This window comes from Hemicordylus capensis, chromosome 4, assembly GCF_027244095.1.
Source record: "Hemicordylus capensis ecotype Gifberg chromosome 4, rHemCap1.1.pri, whole genome shotgun sequence".
NCBI classification, from domain to species: Eukaryota; Metazoa; Chordata; class Lepidosauria; order Squamata; family Cordylidae; genus Hemicordylus; species Hemicordylus capensis.
In genome coordinates this window covers 254,918,706-254,940,225 of record NC_069660.1, presented here as the reverse complement: position 1 = coordinate 254,940,225, position 21,520 = coordinate 254,918,706, and the positions used below count along the sequence as shown (strand labels likewise).

Here is a 21,520-nt window from a genome sequence, read left to right as displayed (position 1 = left end):
GCAACAGGGACAGGAGACAATGGCGGCGACAGGCTGGCCTGGCCTGGCCACCGGTCAGCCAGAGGAGGAGGCGGCGGTGGGCCTGCCTGGCCCGGCCGCCAGGAGGAGGAGGCAGTGGGCTGGCCTGGCCCTGGCCTGGCCACCAGTTGGCCAGAGAAGGTGGCGGCAGGTCGGCCTGACCGCCGGGAGGAGGAGGCAGTGAGCCGGCCTGGCCCTAGCCTGGCCACCAGTCGGCTGAAGGAGGTGGTGGCGGGCCGGCCTGGGCCGGCTGCCCGCCAGGAGGAGTGGGTGGGAGGAGGTGGCATGCTGGCTTTCTGGCCAGCCCACAAGCCATAAAAAGCATGAGGGGGAGAGGAAGCAGGCCAGCCGGCCAGCCAGCCCACCAGGAAGCATGGCGGGGGGGAAGCAGGCGGTGGGGGTAGCAGCTGGTCGGCTGGCCAGCCATGCCAGCGTTGCGGGAGCGACAACAGCGGTGGGTGGGCAGGCTGGCTCTGCACCCAGCCCAGCTAGTACAAATTAATTCTTCACAGGTATCATCTAAGGATTCAGAGTGAAGTGACATTAGTACTCCAATGACACCCTTATGTTTTTCTCCTTTTCAACTAATGCAGGTGAGGCAGTGGAAACAATTCATCTGTATCTGGGATCAGTAATGGACTGGATGAAGATCAGCTGAAACTCAATCCTGGCAAGATGGAGGCACCATTGATAGGTGCTTCATCTGATCAGGGAGATTGTGTTTGTCTTGTTCTGGATGGTGTTGCATTGCCACTCACATTCTGGGAATGTTAATTGACCTGCCATAGTCACTGGTGGCCCTAATGACTTCTGAGGCACGTAGCATTTTTCAGCAGCTGGTGTAGCAATTGCAACCTTTCCTGGCAGCAAGAGTCTTGCCACAGTGATCCATACCCTGGTATCCTCCAGATTAGACAAATGAAATACACTGGACACTAGGCTGCCTTTGAAGACTTCTCAGAAACTCAACTATCAACCATGAAGTTGGGTGTGATCTGGACGTTCCACCTCAACACGATCATGCAGAGGCAGCAATGGTGTGCCTAAATCATTGTGAGAGGCATTCACAAGAAGAGGTGTGAGCACTCACTCCTCTTCAAAGGATGGGCCAGCAATTTCCAAACACATAACAAACACACATTAATAATAATAATAATAATAATAATAATAATGGTAGAAAATGAAGATGTAAAAATATGATGGGACTTCCGACTACAAACAGACAAACATCTGCCACACAATACACCAGATATAACTGTAGTCGGGAAGAAAGGAAAACAAGTCAAAATAATCAACATAGCAATACCAGGGGATAGCAGAATAGAAGGAAAAGAAATAGAAAAAATCACCAAATACAAAGATCTACAAATTGAAATTGAAAGGCTATGGCAGAAAAAGACCAAAATAATCCCAGTGGTCATTGGCGCCCTGGGTTCAGTTCCAAAAGACCTTGAAGAGCACCTCAACACCATAGGGGCCACAGAAATCACCATCAGCCAATTACAAAAAGCAGCTTTACTGGGAACAGCCAATATTCTGCGACGATATCTATAACAGCAACAACATTGACAATAAAATTCAGCCATCCCAGGTCCTTGGGAAGGACTCGATGTCTGGATAAAACAAACCAGTCAATAACACCTGTCTGACTGTGTAAATAAATAATAATAATTATTATTATTTATATAATAAAAGAATATTAGCAGATATGAAGCCAGAACTACACAACACAGGCAGAATCTCCAATTCCAGTCGAATCAGAGACATTTCTACCAAAGCATAGAAGGAGAAACTGCAAGAAACGTAGAAACACCAAATAAAGAAGAAACAGTGCAATTTTTGGGGAAATTATGGGATAATACAATAGATTATAATAAAAAAGCAAGCTGAATGAAAGAGGTCAAAAAATGTAACCAACAAATGCAAGATCTAATAATAACACCAGAATTAATAAGTGAAAGAGCAAAGAAAATTAAAAATTGGACTGCGCCAGGAGACGATGAACTGCATGGCTTTTGGCTTAAACACATAACAAGCCTTCATAAACAACTATCAAAACAGTTCAATCACATTTTGCAAGCAGGTGATATTGAACAATGGCTAACAACTGGGAAAACTCATCTCATCATGAAAGACCGAGCAAAAGGTGCCGTTCCAAGTAATTATAGACTGATAACCTGTCTGCCAACCATGTTCAAATTATTAACTTGAATAATAGCAGATGAAGTGATGCAACACTTATTAACTAACAAACGGCTTCCAGTTGAACAGAAAAGAAATTGCCCGAACACCAGAGACACAAAAGACCAGCTGCTGATTGACAAAATGATTTTAGAAAATTGCAAGAGAAGAAAAACAAATCTAAGTATTGCATGGATTGACTACAAGAAAGCCTTCGATTCATTGCCTCACACATGGATACTAAAATGTTTAGAAACAACTGGTGTCAGCAAAAACATTCAGATATTTATAAAAAAAAGCAATGAGCATGTGGAGTACACAGTTAAGAATCAATGATGAGACAGTTGGACAGGTTAGCATTAGAAGAGGCATTTTCCAAGGGGACTCACTATTCCCTCTGTTGTTTGTAATCACCATGACCCCACTTTCACAAATACTAAACAAAACAGGCCTCGGATACCAAACATCTAAAACATCAAGTAAAATCAACCATCTGCTGTACATGGACGATCTAATGTTGTATGGAAAGTCCCAGTCAGAAATCGAATCACTGCTAAACACTGTCCGTATATTCAGTAGCGATATAGCAATGGAGTTTGGACTAGATAAGTGTGCTACATTAATAATGAACAGAGGGAAAATAACAAAAACAGAAGGAAAAGAACTGCCCAATGGAAGCAACATCAAGAACCTGGAAGAGAAAGAACATTACAAATACTTGGGCATTCTCCAGGCTGATAACATCGCACACACTGAAGTTAAAAAGAACTGCCCAATGGAAGCAAGATCAAGAACCTGGAAGAGAAAGAACATTACAAATACTTGGGCATTCTCCAGGCTGATAACATCGCACACACTGAAGTTAAAAGAAAAATTGGAATTGAATACATCAGGAGAGTTAGAAAAATCCTCAAGTCCAAACTCAAGGCGGGAACACCATATAAGCCATAAACACCTGGGCTATACCTGTTATCAGATACACTGCAGGAATAATAGACTGGACCCAGGCAGAGCTAGAGACGCTAGATCGTAAGACCAGGAAAATCATGACCATCAATCATGCTCTGCACCCCCGCAGTGATGTCGATAGGCTATACCTCCCTCACAGCTCAGGTGGAAGAGGAATGCTGCAAGTCCATCAAACAGTAGAGGAGAAGGAAAGAGGCCTTGAAGAATACATCAAGGACAGTGAAGAAGATGCACTTCAAATGGTCAATAACGTGAAACTATTCAACACCAATGAAACAAAGCAGGCCTACAAGAAAGAACAAGACAAGAACCGAGCAGAAAAATGGAAAAGTAAGCCACTGCATGGTCAATATTTGCACAATATAAGTGGAAAATCAGACATCCCCAAGACGTGGCAATGGCTTAAGAATAGCAATAGCAATAGCACTTACATTTATATACCGCTCTATAGCTGGAAGCTCTCTAAGCGGTTTACAATGATTTAGCATATTGCCCCCCAACATTCTGGGTACTCATTTTACCAACCTCGGAAGGATGGAAGGCTGAGTCAACCTTGAGCCCCTGGTCAGGATCGAACTTGTAACCTTCTGGTTATAGGGCAGCAGTTTTACCACTGCGCCACCAGGGCAACTTGAAGAAAGAAACAGAGGGTTTAACACTGGCTGCACAAGAACAGGCACTAAGAACAAATGCAATAAGAACAAAAGTCGAAAAATCAACAACAAACAGCAAGTGCCGCCTTTGTAAAGAAGCAGATGAAACAGTGGCCACCTAATCAGCTGTTGTAAAAAGATCGCACAGACTGACTACAAACAAAGGCATGACAAGGTAGCAGGGATGATACACTGGAACATCTGCAAAAAATACAAGCTACCTGTAGCCAAACATTGGTGGGACCATAAAATTGAAAAAGTTGAAGAAAATGAAGATGTAAAAATATGATGGGACTTCCGACTACAAACAGACAAACATCTGCCACACAATACACCAGATATAACTGTAGTTGAGAAGAAAGAAAAACAAGTCAAAATAATCGACATAGCAATACCAGGGGATAGCAGAATAGAAGGAAAAGAAATAGAAAAAATCACCAAATACAAAGATCTACAAATTGAAATTGATAGGCTGTGGCAGAAAAAGACCAAAATAATCCCAGTGGTCATTGGCACCCTGGGTTCAGTTCCAAAAGACCTTGAAGAGCACCTCAACACCATAGGGGCCACAGAAATCACCATCAGCCAATTACAAAAAGCAGCTTTACTGGGAACAGCCTATATTCTGCGACGATATCTATAAGAGCAACAACATTGACAATAAAATTCAGCCATCCCAGGTCCTTGGAAGGACTCGATGTCTGGATAAAACAAACCAGTCAATAACACCTGTCTGACTGTGTAAATAAATCATCATCATCATCATCATCTCCTCAAATTAATTCTGAAAATTGTGGTTTGGTGAAATGCTAAGAATTTCCTGTTAGAGATCCCTAGCCTTTCTCATAGAATTATAATCCCCAGGATTTTCTGGAGAGAAGGAATAAATCACTGTACTACAACCTAGATAAAGCCTTGAAGTCCCCTGATCTTAAACAAACAGGTGTGTGTGTGTGTTGTAGTAGTAGTAGTAGTAGTAGTAGTAGTAGTAGTAGTACCTAGGGAAGTTGGGTCTTAATCCTTTACCAATTCATAAGCAAATGTGATAATTTGCACTCATCTTTTTATTGTCATTGTCTTTCAATTTACTGTGTATTTGTGCAAATTTCTGACATCCCCGCACCACTGGCAAGTGATGTAGAGTTCAAAATAGTATGGGTAAGTTAACAAGGGGGAAAATGAGACAAGCATTTTGGCACAATCATTTATTAGCATCAATTCTAGTTTTATTGCAGAGGACAGCTGGGATATAAATGAGTGGGTTTAGCTTATTTAATCTAACATATTCAACCTCGTGGACTCTGCAGTTTGTGAGCCATCAGAACTGTAGTTCTGCGGTTCCTCAGACATGTATTAACAACACTTAACAATAACAGGAAGACGACAGAAAGCATTGCAATACAGATGGCCCTCGTTATTCACAGGGGTTCCATTCCAGCCTACAAACGCAGATAATGAAACTATGAATAATGAAACCTTGAATCAATAGGATTTAGCAAGGAGGTAGGTTCCAGAACTTTGGGAAGTGACCTAGAAATCACCAAAAAGACTGAGGGAAAGCAGAAATAAGGATGGAGCACAGCACTGTACCTTGGCTACCTCAGCTCTCCCACTCTCCAGCTGCTCCAGCACGGACCCCACTCCTCCTGTAATGGGTAATCGTGAAGTTTCCCCACCCCACAGTTGAAGTCCAACACTTAGCAGCACAAACCCCTGGCCTGATTGTTTGGTAGGTTGGCCAAAGAAGCAGCATAGAATTGGTTTCAGTTCAAGTAAACATTTCTGGGGGAGCTTCTTCACTCCACTGCAGGGGTTAGCAGTATTTCAGCTCTCTCCAGTCTCTGGCCGCCGTGTAGTTCCTTCACTCCACCACTGGAGTTTGCAGCATTCCATCTCCAGTCTTCTGCTGGGCTGTCCTTGGAGAGCCTTGGCAGGGCGCGGGGCCCTGGGCAAATCAGCCAGTGTGGGGCCTCCTTCCAGTTAATTCTAATGGGGGTTAAAAGAGCAGGGACTTGGGCAGTTGCCCTGTTTGCCATGCCCTAAGGACAGCCCTGGTATTCTGCTTGGAATACAGACAAGGTAGCAGAGGCAGACCTGCTGCCAGCATTGTCATTGTCATCATACTCTTCCTCCTCAAAGCCATGGAAAGTGGAGGTGTTGCTTTCCGATGATGACTCCACAGCTGTGGTGGTGGGTGTAGCTACCTTTTCAAAGTACCTGGTGATGGTCCTTTGCTTCCTCTTGCTTTGCAGAGTCCGGTAGGTGATCTTATAGCGTTGCAAAGCAGCCTCCAGCTGTCTTTTGAACTTGATGCTACACTCCGTCAGGGGATCAAGTTCAAAGACTGTCCCCAGCTGCAGAATCTCAGACAGCCCTTTTGCAGTGAAGGGCTTGGGAAGCATCTCTTCCCCTCTTCTTCCTCACTCTTGGGAGCTGCCTGGATGATGTCCTCCAATTCTTCCTCTGTCAACTGCTCCTGATGAGATTGGAGGAGTTCCTCCACCTCATGTGGCTGGATGTCTTGCAGGCCTTCTCCACCAATGGTGTGCATGAGATTGGTGATCTGCTCCACTTCATCAGCTACTGAAGGAACAACTGCAGCAGATGAAGAAGTGACTGCCGTAGGCCACAACATCTTCCAGACTGTGTTCCATTTGTTTTATTACTGTTTATTTGTTTATTTCGGCCCAAGGCCAGCATATTAAAAAAACAGCAAGAATAAATACATAAAATAGATTAAATACATTTAACATAGAATGGATAAAACATTAATGGCTCCCGATACTGCACATATAGTCAATTCCATTCAAATAAGCCAGTCAATCTAAAGTGCACAGCCCAGCATCTTGTGCCTCCATCATTCTAAATCGAATCTTACTTGCTATAAATAAGAATTTTGCCAGCCTCCTGTAAACATACTCTGACTTGGCAGCAACCAAAAAAAGAACCTTGTCCCTACCAGAGGAACAATTAGAATTGAGATGAATTAACAGTGGGGAAAGAAGCTTTCCCCTTAATTCAATATAAAATCTACACCTCAGCATCAGGTGTTCTGTGGTCTCTACTTCACCATTCTGGCATGGACATGTTCCATATGTGGGATTTGAGCTCTGCAAGGGATGCCATGATGTTCTCAGTGCGTTCTATGATGCTGTAGCTCCTCCAGCAATCACTGACTGACAGAGAGAGATAAGCGTCCATGAGATCCAGCATCCTCCTGAAGGTGTGGCAAGTGCAGCATGACTCGAAAGTCGCAATCAGACCTTGGTCCATTAGTTGACTCAAGAAAGTGGGTGGTAAAAAGGCAATCTCTAGGTTTGAGTGTGCGAAATGCAGGGTTTCAGGATGGCCAGGTGCATCACTGAGTACCAAGTATCTGGCCAGATTCTTGGAGGTCAGATATCTCTGCACCTCATGCAGAAAGCAGTTGTTCATCCAGTCAGAGAAAAGCTCTGAAGTCACGCATGTTCTCCTATTGGCTCTCCAGAAAATGGGAAGCTGGCTTTTATTCTTCCCTTTCAGGGCGTGAGGATTCTGTGCTCAGTACAGGAGCGTGGACTTGACCAGCACTTTCCTGCAGCATTGTTGCATACCAGAAGAGTGAGATGGTCCCTTGGCTGCCTTGAAACCCAGAGCAGTTGTTTCTTCTTTGCTGATGAAGAGGCAGGATGGCATCTGCTTCCAGAACAGGCCTGTCTCATCAGCATTGAAGACCTGCTCCGGCCTTTACCCTCCAGACTCAATCAGCTGCTGGAACTCTGCTGGAAATCTTTGTGCTACCTTGGGTCCACTGATTTACTTCCCCTGCCAGCTTGACATTATGAAGGCTGTAACAGTGCTTGAATCTTTCAAACCAGCCCTTGCTCACCTGGAAACAACGCTCAGCATCTTCAGATGTTCTCGCCACTTGACCGCCTTCCACCTCAAACTGCCTGTAGTGCCAGAGCACTTTCTCACAAATGACTGGTCCACTCAATGGAACGCTCCCGAAGGATACCCAAGGATACACAAAAATTCAATAAATGCAGACCAAAGCACTCCTCCGTCCTCCTCCAAATTCCTTTCAAAACCCAAGAGCACATGCAGGAAGAGCACAACCATATAAGGACAAAATTGCACACCAAAAACCGTGGATATGCAGAACTGCCATACTGCAGATAACGAGGACAGGTCTATGTTTCCCGGCTATGGATATATGAAACCGGATAACAGAACCACGGTTAATGAGGGCCACCTGTAATGCCATTCCATGAGCCTCTGACTTCACATATTCACTACAATGTGAAGTACAAATATGACAAACACATGTTTACAAACATGCATAGCAAGGTGACAGGATGGCAGAGCTTGGTTTGTGCAGTATAATGTAAAAAATGTGAGACAAGGGACACTGGGGAAGATGATTATCATGGTATAAAAGTAGGGGTGTGCAATTCAATTCACTAGATTTGTTTCCTGTCACTGACTTCTGATTGGCTTAAGATCTCCTTGCTTCTTGGTTGGCTTGCTGTCTTTAAAATCAAGTGTTGGCATGGGCAACTGTGCCTCCATTGGCTGTGGGGAGGGAGCAGGGACGGTGGAGGTCAAAGGTGGGATTTTCAAAATGTATATTAGGGGCTGCATGGAGGCAGAGAGAGCCATAGCTTTTTGTGCCTCAGGAGAGGATAATCAGAGAGAGACAGCAGCAGTAGCACAGGGAGCAGAGTGGTAGTGGTGGTCTGGCCCAGCCTGCCTGCCTGCCTGCCTCCCACACTGTGAGTAGAGAGAGATTGACAGAGGCTTGCATGACCTGGACACACAAATAGCCCACATGCATGTGCAGTAGCCTTCTAAATGGCCACCATGAACCGGGAGAGGGCCAGAAAGGCCCAGAAATGGGCCAAACTGGCCCAGAAAACACCAGCGGAAGGGGTAAGCTTCAGAGACCCCCAGCGTAGTCACAGCAGCAGCACCCCAGAGGCAGCTAAATTACCCCGGGCCTGGCAGTGAGTTATTAATATATTTTTTTATACTTTTCAAACCCCACTCTGGCTCAAACTCAAGCCAAACCATGGTGGGTGGGGTGGGATGCACAAAACTGAACATGCCTGGTCTGGTTCAAGTCTGGTCCAGACTCAAACCGAACTGGGCAAGCTGGTTTTGTGCACACCCCTACTACTCAGATGATCAGTTTTACCGACCCAGAGCACTTCCGTCTTTTCTGGATTAAGTTTCAGCTTGTTTGTCATCATCCAGAACAGCTTCCAAATCCTAGCTCAGAACATCCACTGCCTTGCTGGTGTCTGCTGACTTAAAAGATAGGTAGAGCTGGCTGCCATCAGTATATTGATGGCACGACAGTCCACAACTATGGATGACCTCTCCCAGAGGTTTCATGTAGATGTTAAACAGCACAGGGGACAGAACAGATCCCTGTGACACCCCATAGGCCAAAGACCAATAGGCATCCCCCAACACCCCCTTCTAAGACCGACCATCCAGGTAGGAGTGGAGCCACTGTATAACCATGCCCCCAAGTCTCAACCCAGAAGGATACCATGGTCAATGGTATAGAAATCCACTGATAGGTCCAGGAGAATCATGCATCTCATCCACACATTGATACCCCTCAGCTCTACCGGTCTCACAGGCCCTGCGCATGGAACAGATACCATTTCAGAGAGTACTATCCTGGGGGTCCCGGACTTCAGATTGCTATCTAGCAACCTAGATTTTATAATTAGATATAGTCTGCTCTGCAATCTGCATCGCAAGGTGTACTGAGTCAAATGTGGCTGAAGACATTGCTCTAGTTGAGCTTATGGCTTTGCTTGCTGGCTGCTAATGGGGCTGCTGTGGCAACTGTTCCAAGGGAGGACAGAGTCATCACTGTGTGAGAGAGAGCAACTTGTGCCAAATTGATGTTACTGCAGTGCAGGCACTAAGGCTGGCAGCGGATTCTGGGTCCGTGATTCTCTTTGGTGATCTTTGGACTGTGTTTGACAAAATATGTTGTTCTGTGTTGGAATCAGGCGTGGCTCATGAACGCGCCTCTGGGGGGGCGGTGGCGGGCGGCTTCTTTAAGGTAAACGGAGCTGGTGCTCCATGCCTCCCGGCAGCCCCAGAATAGCCTCCGCCACTCACCTGGCTCCCACGGAGGTGAGCCCCTGCCAGTGGCCAGGTGAGTGGTGGAGGCGATTCCCCGCCGCAGGGGCTGCTGGGCAGCACAGAGCACTGGCTCCGTTTACCTTAAAGAAGCCATCCTCCCCGCCCCCCCCCCCCCGCCGGAGGAGAGTTCACGAGCCGCACCTGGTTGGAAGAGACTGTGTGCTTCTGTTCTGCAGTGCTGTTTTTCAAGGCAGGGTTGAAAAATGTATGCACTCTGCCTGTTAAGCCCATAGTGAATAATGGGGAACTCGAATCACCACATTCCAGTGATTCAGATGAATCAATTCTCTCTTCTTCTTCTTCTTTTGCTATTTGATTCAAGTTTGAATCAAAGTTTGAATCAAATCTGATTCAAGTTTGAATCAAATCACAAAAAATGATTCATGCACACCCCTATTTAAAAAGCCTAAGTTATCTTAAGGACTGCCTTTGCCAATATGTACATGCTGGGCCTTAAAATTATCATTACAGGCCCTGTTCTAAGATCTGCCATAGATGCAGATCAAGCTCACTGATTAGCATTTGGTGCTGGTTTTATATTGTATTTATCCTGCTGCTTTTGTTGTTGGTTAAGTTTTATTATATTTGGAGTTCTTGTTTTTATATGTGACTTTGTGAAAGTGATTTCAGTTTTATCCTCATTACATCTTTACATCACTTTTCTAAGAACATTTTACCCAAAGCAAGTTTAAACTCTGATTATTTGCATAGATTTTAAATCAAGAAGTTCCCATTTTAATGCATTGTTTTTATTAATTTGAAGTGCCCAAATGATGTGTGCAAGCTGATATTTAATAGCCCATCAGCTTTAAGTTGTTAGGATTAAATTGTTGAAAAGATCTCTGTTTACATTCCAAGCAGTTTCAATTTTTTCTTAGGAAAAGTACATTAACGATAAATAATGATAATGTTAGACGACAGTAATCTGGGTAGCAAAAAAGTAAGATGCTCCATGTCAAGTATTCCCAAATTCTATGTATGTCACACACACACACAATTTTTTTGAAGCCTGCTCTTTAAAACTTAGCCAGAAATGAAAATATGATGTGATCTTTTCCCAAGAAAATGAGAAAAGAATAATTTGTTGATTATGCTTATGCTTCAGAGTGACTAATTCGAGGATGGGATCTGGCTGCTAGTAAGGAGGGCAATAATTTTTTAAAAAAATGTGTTTCATTTGCTTGAATTATTAAAACTTTAACTAATTTAGGTATTCATTCATTAAATTCTGTTATCGTTGTCAATTGCTTTCAGTGGAAGACCCAGCTATTGTTCTGCCACCTGTGTTTGCCATACAACTGGCATGAAATTGTCAGGAATTCTTCTAACCCTCCAAGGGAAAAGGCCTGACAAATTTTAGATAGATAGGAGAAAGGGTCCCTATTTTGTAAGCAATGAAACAAGTCAGAGAGACACACAGTCTAATGTAACTATTATTTAACCTAATTCTAAATAGCACTAAAAATTATAATCAAGGAAGAGGTGTGGCTAGACGGGTAGGCGTGAGCACAAGGCTTTGGCAACAGACTTTGTGCAAAGCAGAGAAGTTACCAGGTTGGCAGACACTGGGTGCTACAGTATGCTTCAGCAGATAGATTATCCCAGAGATCAGGCTGTTAACTAATATATATATAACTACAAAGTATAATAACCAATGAAGACAAGGAAATAGAACATAGGAACATAGGAAGCTGCCATATACTGAGTCAGACCATTGGTCTATCTAGCTCAGTATTGTCTAAACAGACTGGCAGCAGCTTCTCCAAGGTTTCAGGCAGGAATCTGTCTCAGCCCTATCTTGGAGATGCCAGGGAGGGAACTTGGAACCTAGAAGCTCTTCCCAGAGTGGCTCCATCTCCTTAAGGGAATATCTTACAGTGCTCACATGTAGTCTCCCATTCATATGCAACCAGAGCGGACCCAGCTTAGCTAAGGGGACAAGTCATGCTTACTACCACAAGACCAGCTCTCCTCTCCTAGACCAGCTCTCCTCTCCTAGACCAGCTCTCCTCTCCTGGAGAATGTAGGTAAATATGAATCCTTTCAGGAAACTCCTTTCCTCTAACCAACATTTGTCCTCCTCTGTGGGCAACTGTAGCATTTACCAATAGTTCCAGATAGTGACTTTAAGTCCACCACCAAGCATAGTACTGTAAGGAAGTCTCAGAACCCATTCACATCAGCAATTTTCATTCAGTTTGCAAACTCTAAAACTAGCTCCCATAAAAGTCACCAGTGTCTTTGAAAAACCAATTGTTGTAGCAACCTCACACTTCTACCAGGAGCCATAATAGCCATCACACCTTTTGACATGCCACTATAGTGGTACTTAGGTTGTATCGTAACCTCACAACTGTTAGCAAATAAGTACCTATAAGAAGCATTCATCAGTCTTTCTGTATAGCTAAGCAATGCTTATGACTGTTAATCTTTGCCATCCCTGAAACTTTCTGTGCAACACCACAATCTTCTAATTTTTAAATCCAGTTTTTGTCATACCATTTATCCTAGAGAGCTAGACTGTATGCATTAGGGATACAAGGGATAGGCAACCTTGGCTCTCCAGATGGTGTTGAACTACAACTCCCATGATCCTCAGCCATAATTGTGGTTGGGGACAATGGGAGTTGTCATTCAACACCTTCTGGAGAGCCAAGGTTGCCTATCCCTGCATTAGATGCTTACACAAGATCGGTATCAGCTCAGTATTGAGTTTTCTGTTACATTCATCTGCTCTACCCAGTCTGTGCTATAACACACATCTAATCTGCAGCTGGCAGTATCATCCACATTGCAAAATATATGCGGATCCATGTGTGCATTAGGTAGCTTGGTGTTGCAGGCTTGTAAACTGCATCAAGAGTATTATCTTTTGACACATCCACACTGCCTAAAGAATCTTGGATAAACCTTGGTGAACTTTGATATTTGCAAATAATATTTGCCTATTTCCCTTGAATCTGGAGGAGATATGCACTATGTGCAATGGTGGAACAGTCTTCTTTAAAATGTTTGCAATTGCCCAAATGCAGGCCCAGTTTGCCATATGACTGAAGGGTGTTTCTTCTTGCTCAAGTGCACAATTGAACAAACTCAAGAGTCTCATTGGGAAGTTTCCAAAGAAAGGCAGTCATGACTAAGTGCCATTGAAATCAATAACACAAGTTTGCTGTGTCTAATCTGAGTCTCATTAATTTCAATGGGACTTTGTCCTGACTAGCTTTCTTGCGATACAACCCAAATCTGTTCCATGATTACAAACATAACATGTAGAACAGCAGGAGGAATTAGCAGTTATGCAATTCTCCTCAGAGATTTACAAACAAGAAAGCAAAGATGAAAGGAAAACAGAAACTGGAAGCCATTGCCAAGCGTTCCGCAGAAAAGCCCAATTGTGTCACAACTGCTGAACTACAATTCCCATGCTAGGTGGCGTAGCTGCTAGGTGGCGCTTCCCATGCTAGGTGGCGCAGCTGGCCTGCTAGGTGGTGCAGTGATAAAACTGCCGCCCTGTAACCAGAAGGTTACAAGTTCGATCCTGACCAGGGGCTCAAGGTTGACTCAGCCTTCCATCCTTCTGAGGTCAGTAAAATGAGTACCCAGAATGTTGGGGGCAATACGCTAAATCATTGTAAACCGCTTAGAGAGCTTCGGCTATAAAGCGGTATATAAATGTAAGTGCTATTGCTATTGCTATCAGCCCCAGCTACAATTTATTATGGCTAGGGCCATGGATGGGAGTTGTAGTTCAACAACATCTGGAGGCCCCTGCCCCAGGTTGGGAACCACTGCTCTAGAGCAGAGGTCAGTGTTGCCTCTAAGAGGGATTCCCAGATGTTGTTGACTACAACCCCCAGCATCCCCAGCTGCAGCAGCTGGGCTGCAGCAGCCTTTGGCTGGGGTTTATGGGAGTTGTAGTCAACAACATCTGGGAATCCCTGTCAGAGGGAACACGGGAAGGGGTGGGCAACCTAAGGCTCCCCAGCTGTTGCTGAACTATAACTCCCATGGTTGGTGCAATCCAGTGACAGCTAGAGAGCCTCAGGTTGGTCACCCCCAGAGGCGCTCTTACCCCTGGACTCCATACCTCCTGGGGGCCCCCAAATCGATGTCCTAGGTGGTGTGGTTTGTGCCCTCAAGAACCTACGTGTTACAAAATGATGCTTAACTTGCAGCGGGGGGGGGGGCTCCAAAGGCCTTTAGGTCCAGGCTCCAAAATTACCTCGGTGCACCTCTGGTCACCCCTGCTCTAGAAAGTGAAGGTTTGGTTGGACTGACTCCCCTCACCCTCTCTCTCTTTTCTGGGTATCTTTTTCTAATGAGGCTTATCTGGCCACCATAAATAGTTTAGAAATTGCTCCCAAGCAGGTAAGATTAGAACTTCCAAGAGAACTTTCAATGTTCTCTCCAGTAGCTGCGGTGGACCTGGTGAGCCTGTATTATTGTAGCATTTCAATTGTATCCTTGTTCAACACAAAAGACACTAGGTTCTGTACAATTGTAGTTTTGGAGATCCCGATTTGTAGCTGGTGAGAGCTAGTGTAGTGCAGTGGTTGGAGTGTTGGACTAGGACTGGGGAGACCTGAGTTCAAATCCCCCATGAAGCTCACAGCATTACCTTGAGCTGGTTACTCTCTCTCAGCCTAACCTACTACTACTTCACAGTACTGTTGAGAGAATAAAACGAGGGGGGAGACATGTACACTGCTCTGAGGTCCTTGAATGAAGGATAAGATAGGAGTGTAATTAATAATAGCTAGACTCCATAAAATGATCAAATGTCTTCATTCCATACAGTACATTTTAGATTCTCTTGTACTACCATTAAATATTTTGTATTTCTGAATGTTAGATATCTCCCTCAGTGGTTATAAATGAAAAACTATTAGAGAGCCCTGGAATTTTTAAGCAATAATACTCTTTATAAAAAGGAATTGTTGCAGGTTATATCATGATGGTTATAGAGAACAATTGTGTTTGTTGAATTCCCGTTTACCAGCAATCTTGGGCATAGTTTTCTCATATTTTGCAAAACTGTCCACAACATCACTTTCTCTGTCTGCAAGACTGACTTTCGTTAAGAATGAAGATCAGTTTTGATATGAATTATTGTGGGAATTCTTAGCTGAATGAAGGCAGTCTTGCACAATGTTATTATAAACTGAACATTATTGAAAGGCAAATGGGATGTTATTTAAGAGGCAAAAGATTCCATATGTATTGACACTTTCCCCATTCTTGTGATAGCCTGTTACGTGGCAGTGCTTGGTTCCTTTAGTTCCTGTTTACTCAAGCAAGCCACCACAAGCTTCACAGACCTTGCTGTTCTGTCTGAATTGCAACATGTTTGATTGTGAAAGAGGTTAACTTGAAAAGAGACTAAACAAATGAAAGCTTGCTGCTGACCTATCCTAGCAAATTGGTTTGGCTTCAATTTTATGATCAATGTGGTCACAGAAGACCTTTCACATCACAGTTCTAGTAAACCCTTAAGTTCCTTGAGGCTTTAGCCAAGTGAACTTCACTATTTTTCAAGCAGGGGTCACTTTGGCAAAAAAAGAAAGAAAAGAAAAGACATTCAAAGTGAGAGAGATTTCCACTGTGCTGACCTCAGCACAGAACTGTGTTTTTCTGGGAGGACCCACTAAGAGAGATGAAGCCCTCTGCCCTAGGAAGGGCTCCATTTCCCAGCACTCTTTTCCTAGATGATGCAGGAGCTCAAGAGCACTCAATTTCCCTTGAGGAAGCCCACCCACCCACCCAACCCAGTGCACAGCACAGCATGGTGAGAATGGTTGTCTCCACATGGTGCCAGGGAGACTGTTCAAAGTATTCAGCTTTGGCCAAAGCTTGACACAGGCCCAATAAACAATTGGTCAGGGCGCCACACTAAGGGTTAAGAACATAAGAACAGCCCTGCTGGATCAGGCCCAAGGCCTATCGGAGAGGGCATGCCCTCACTTCTGCTGTTGCCCCCCTGCTACTGGTATTGTGGTATTCTAGTTGCCCCCCTGGTACTGGTACCTTGTGGCATGTGCTCACAAGGTTTTTTAATGTCCACTCAGTTAATTTTAGATCCCACTCAGGGTGAATGTTGGATGCTTAATGGAGGACCCCAGGCCTTACAACGAAAAGCACTATTTAGCCTGTTTCTAACTAAGTATTGTACACAATAGAAAGGAACTTCCGGAGACCTACACATACAATGCTGGGTAAAAAGCATGTACACAACACAGTCGTTTCAGGCTATAAATTGCTACAGATCTCAAATTCTCTACTTCATGACATGGATTTTCGTAACACAGTATGTTAAGGCCTTCATTCTTTGTTCTGAGTACTGGCCTCAGGGGCAACTTATCTTCAAGGAACAATGCAATGGTGTCTTACCTTGTAATTGTTCCCAGGAATACCTCTGCTTGATCTGGCTCAGATTTGTAAACCACTGGGAATCCACTATGGCTGGTGTTGGCAAGGACCTGAGCCAAGAAAGCAATGTTTTCCTTTAAGTGGAGGACTCTGACACAAGGCTTCATGACATCTCTGGCAGCAAACAATTCCAGATTTAACCTGAAAGACATAAAGCAGACAGCCAACATTTTATTTAGTAAACAGGAAACAAGGCGCGCTCTACCATGTTTGCGTTTGATGACTTTATAATGTGCTAGTGAATTACTTCAAGCTGCAAATCAATTGGTTTTTATTTGTGATATTTTGTTTAAAATGCAATTAGGCAATAAACTGATTATCATGCATAACCTTCCTACCTATGAGTAAGATGTAGCATAAATTCAACCAGATGCAAGTGTTGGTTTTCTAGGACAGGACAAAAGCCATTAATCAAATTCCATGACTTTTCACTTTTTGTTGTAAAGTCCTGATTGAAAATGAAATCCTCAGAAAAATCATGTTTAGGTTACAAAAAGTTCTTGGAGTAGAGAAGAGAGAGGGAAGCAGCAATAAAACTAATCTGGATTTCATAGCAATGTAAGCATGGTTTAAGTGGCTCAGACCAATGGTCCACCGAGTTTAGCTCAGTATTCTGCCTAGCTATGGCCAGTGATGACTGCTTGAGAATGTAGAAACCATTAACTATTGCTGAGCTACCACATATTTGTACCACATCTTTTTCATTTACACTGTTTTTGTTGTTGAAGGGATGACTGCCTGCCCTTGTTTCTGTGATACATCAAAGGAAAGCAAGTCAGGTGAAATCTGACAGTTCGGGTCCTGCACATACAAAACCCTGGATATACAACTGGTTTAATATGCCAAGTAGCAGTCTCTAGAATATCCATCTGAGGCCTAGTTCTTATAAACAGCAGATGAAGAGGTAAACCTGTTCTTCAACTGAGCCACTTCAAATTGCAGTGGAAGTTCACAGGATTGAAAAGACCTCCATACAAATTCCCTGCTTGGAAAATTAGATGTAAGAGAAAGGGTCCCATCCTTCTCTCTGACATATTAGTTTTCAATGTGTAGTGACATTTTTGTATGGAAGACCATTTAATTATGTAAGCCCTCATCGGCAACTGAAGTGGTACAGTCCAACCACCTGCTTGCATGGACTAGGCTGATCCTAAGCCCTAGTCTCAATTTAAAGCAAAGAGTGCCGTCAAGTCAATTTCAACTCCTGGTGCCCACAGAGTCCTGTGGTTTTCTCTGGTAGAATACAGGAGGGGTTTACCATTGCCTCCTCCCATGCAGTGTGAGATGATGCCTTTCAGCATCTTCCTATATTGCTGCTCCCCGATATAGTACCACTAGGGATTCAAACCAGCAACCTTCTGCTTGTTAGTCAAGCATTTCCCCGCTGCACCACTTAAGGTGGAATCCCTTTTTAGGACTGTGAAAATATTCCTCTTGAACACTATTTGAGAAATCCCAAACTAGACATACTCATGGAGATTAGCATGAGAGACCAGGAGACTCTACTCATTCACATGTTTTCATAACTGGCAGGTTTGCATTCTCTATTTAGGCCTCACTCAAGTGACTCGTTTCATCTGGTAAAAATGTTTACCCATTGATTAGCTGGAAGTCTTCTTCATTAGAGCTCCACTGGAGTTTAGCTACACTTATAAACCATTGCTTTATTGTGCTGACTAACTCTTGGGCCTCATACAAATACAGTTCAAGAGTTTGTTTTGGGCTGGCTTTATTATTATCACGGTTGCCAATAACATTTAGACAGCGCATCCAAATTCTTTTACATCTCTGAATTATACTGGACATTCACAAGGTGGCAGTCATAAGTAAACTGCTTGTTCATAGTAATTACATCCAAAATTAGACCTGGTCAGAATTTTAAAAAGTAATTTATGATTTACATTGTTGCTTTTATACAATCTCTTTATCTGAACTGGACAACATTAACTAATGACTCTGCCAAATGTTCTTACTATTCTATTGCAATTTAATTATGGATTTTTTTTAAAAAAAGTTTACATTTATTTTTATTCATGGCCAAACTACATATTACATTAAATGCATTTGTGGTCCTGTGTGTTTCTTTTTTGTAAGTTAAATAGCAGCTACGGGAGAGGGGAGAAATCAGGATCAAGAGGAGATTCATAACCTTTTCCTGCTATACACATTCCTGACAAAAATTCCATTCCTGAAGCTATCAGTCCCAGAAGGGGGGATTCTCTGGGGACCAGTGGAAGCTTCCATCCTGGGGCTAATTGCAAGTTAGAGGTACCATTTTCATCAGAACCACTAAGCAGCAAGAAAGGGTTAAATACCCCCTCTCTGTGTGCTGCAGTCCTATCTCTGATCTGATCCCTGTCCCCACGTGACTGCTATTTAAACTTACCAAAATTAAGCATACAGAAACAAACCTTTGTATCTCTCAGCAGCTTTTCTTCTGGCTCACCTGAGGGGTTTACAATGGTTCCACTCCTATGTCTCATGTAGATTTCAAATGGTGGCATTTGGTGACTGTTGCTCTTCTAAATGGGAGCTGCTATATGGTGTCCCTCAGGGCTCCATTCTGTCACCAATGCTTGTTAACATCCACATGAAACTGCTAAGCGAGGTCATCAGGAGATTTGGTGCTGGGTGTTATCAGTATGCTGACAACACCCAAGTCTATTTCTCCTTGTCATCAATATCAGGAAATGGCATTAGCCCCTTAAATGCCTGCCTACAGGCAGTAATGGGCTGGATGAGGGATAATAAACTGAAGCTGAATCCAAGAAAGACAGGTGTGCTTATTGTTGGGGGTTGTAATCTGAAAGACGATATAGAACTTCCTGTTCTGGACGCAGTTACACTCCCCCAAAAAGAACAGGTTCATAGCTTCGAAGTGCTCTTGGACCTGGGTCTCACCATGGTGCCTCAGGTTGAGTCTATGGCCAGGAGTGCTTTTTACCAGCTGCGATTGATTTGACAACTCCACCTATTCCTTGAGAAGAATGAACTGAAAAAAATTGTACACCAGCTGATAACCTCCAGGTTGGAATACTGCAATGTGCCCTATGTCGGGCTGCCTTTGTACGTAGTTGGGAAATTTCTGTTAGTTCAAAATGCAGCAGCCAGGTTGGTCTCTGGGGAATCCTGGAGAGACCACATTATGTCTGTTCTTTAACAGTTGTGCAGATGTATCGGATACTTATGGTTACTTCCGGTAAAGGGGGCAACGGGGTGGCAGGGAGGTACGCTGCCTCCCCGATGGACTTTAAGAAAATGGACTCTAAGAAAATGGTGGGGGGAAAGCAGAGGAAGTGCACCCTCCCCCACCCTTAAAGATGCACCCCTGCCTTCAAACCGGTAGAACCACCTGCCACTTGAACTGGTTCGGAGGCCCATGAAGGATCTCCAAACTGGTTCTGTGCACATCCCTAGAGGAGAAGTGAGCTAAAAGCCCCATCTGGAAATGTTCCTAGGCATTTTCCAGATTACACACCGCACCATACTCACAACATATCTGTTAAGTGCCCCTCCGTATTGCCTGTGTTTCCACATCAGTGTTGCTGCATTGTCAGCAGGGTGCCTTTCATATTTCCCATGCCTTGATTCGAATTTTAAAGTTGCGTTTTTGCCCTACAACGTTGTAAATGTGCTGCAGGAAAATAGCTGTATTTTTCCATTGTAGAGAGCCTTGCCTTGCATTTTATCGATTGCAGCGTGGCAGTATGGACAGTTCTCCTCCCACCCCATGGTTGCTTCCTTCACCCCCTCACAACGGGGAGAGAAACAGGCAGGGAGAAATTTCCCCTCCTTTCCTCCCCACAGATCCCAAACCACACACCACCCTCCTCCGCCGTTTGCTTCCAATATAACTTGAGCTTGTCAACACAGAAGGGGAGGGGAGAGCAACTGAGCAGATTTATTTATTATTTCTTGTTTACACAGTCAAAGAGGTGTTATTGACTGGTTTGTTTTATCCAGACATCAAGTCCTTTCCAAGGACCTGGGATGGCTGAATTTTATTATCAATGTTATTGCTGTTATTATAGATATCGTCGCAGAATATAGGCTGTTCTCAGTAAAGTTGCTTTTTGTAATTGGCCGATGGTGATTTCTGTGGCCCCTATGGTGTTGAGGTGCTCTTCAAGTTGTTTTGGAATTGCATCTAGGGTGCCAGGTACCACTGGGATGATTTTGGTCTTTTTCTGCCACAGCCTTTCAATTTCAATTTGTAGATCTTTGTATTTGGTGATTTTTTCTATTTCTTTTTCTTCTATTCTGCTATCCCTGCTATTGTTATGTCAATTATTTTAACTTGTTTTTCTTTCTTCTTGACTACAAGAATATCTGGTTATTGTGTGGCAGATGTTTGATGTAGTCGGAAGTCCCATAATATTTTTACATCTTCATTTTCTTCAACTTTTTCAGTTTTATGGTCCCACCAATCTTTGGCTACAGGTAGCTTGTATTTTTTGCAGATGTTCCAATGTATCATCCCTGCTACCTTGTCATGCCTTTGTTTGTAGTCAGTCTGTGCAATCTTTTTACAACTGCTGATTAGGTGGTCCACGGTTTCATCTGCTTCTTTACAAAGGCGGCACTTGCTGTTTGTTGTTGATTTTTCGACTTTTGTTCTTATTGCATTTGTTCTTAGTGCCTGTTCTTGTGAAGCCAGTATTAAACCCTCTGTTTCTTTCTTCAAGTTGCCATTCTTAAGCCATTGCCAGGTCTTGGTGATGTCTGATTTTCCACTTATATTGTGCAAATATTGACCATGCAGGGGCTTATTTCTCCATTTTTCTGCTTGGTCCTTGATTTGTTCTTTCTTGTAGGCCTGCTTTGTTTCATTGGTGTTGAATAGTTTCTTGTTATTGACCATTTGAAGTGCATCTTCTTCACTGTCTTTGATATATTCTTCAAGGCCTCTTTTCTCCTCCTCTACTGTTTGATGGACTTGCAGCATTCCTCTTCCACCTGAGCTGTGAGGGAGGTATAGCCTATCTACATCACTGCGGGGGTGCAGAGCATGATTGATGGTCATGATTTTCCTGGTCTTACGATCTAGTGTCTCAGGCTCTGCCTGGGTCCAGTCTATTATTCCTGCACTGTATCTGATAACAGGTATAGCCCAAGTGTTTATGGCT

General features: G+C 43.6%; 1 protein-coding gene across 1 annotated transcript in view; it reads right to left on the bottom strand.

Annotated features, from left to right (window-relative positions):
• The window catches only part of LOC128323221 (chloride channel protein C-like), a 129,174-nt gene that overhangs the window by 31,409 nt on the left and 76,245 nt on the right, over positions 1-21,520 (bottom strand). Inside the window, exon 13 of the mRNA XM_053245949.1 lies at positions 16,356-16,535. Coding sequence (XP_053101924.1) covers positions 16,356-16,535 — 180 coding nt within the window. The remainder of the gene's footprint in view (positions 1-16,355; positions 16,536-21,520) is intronic.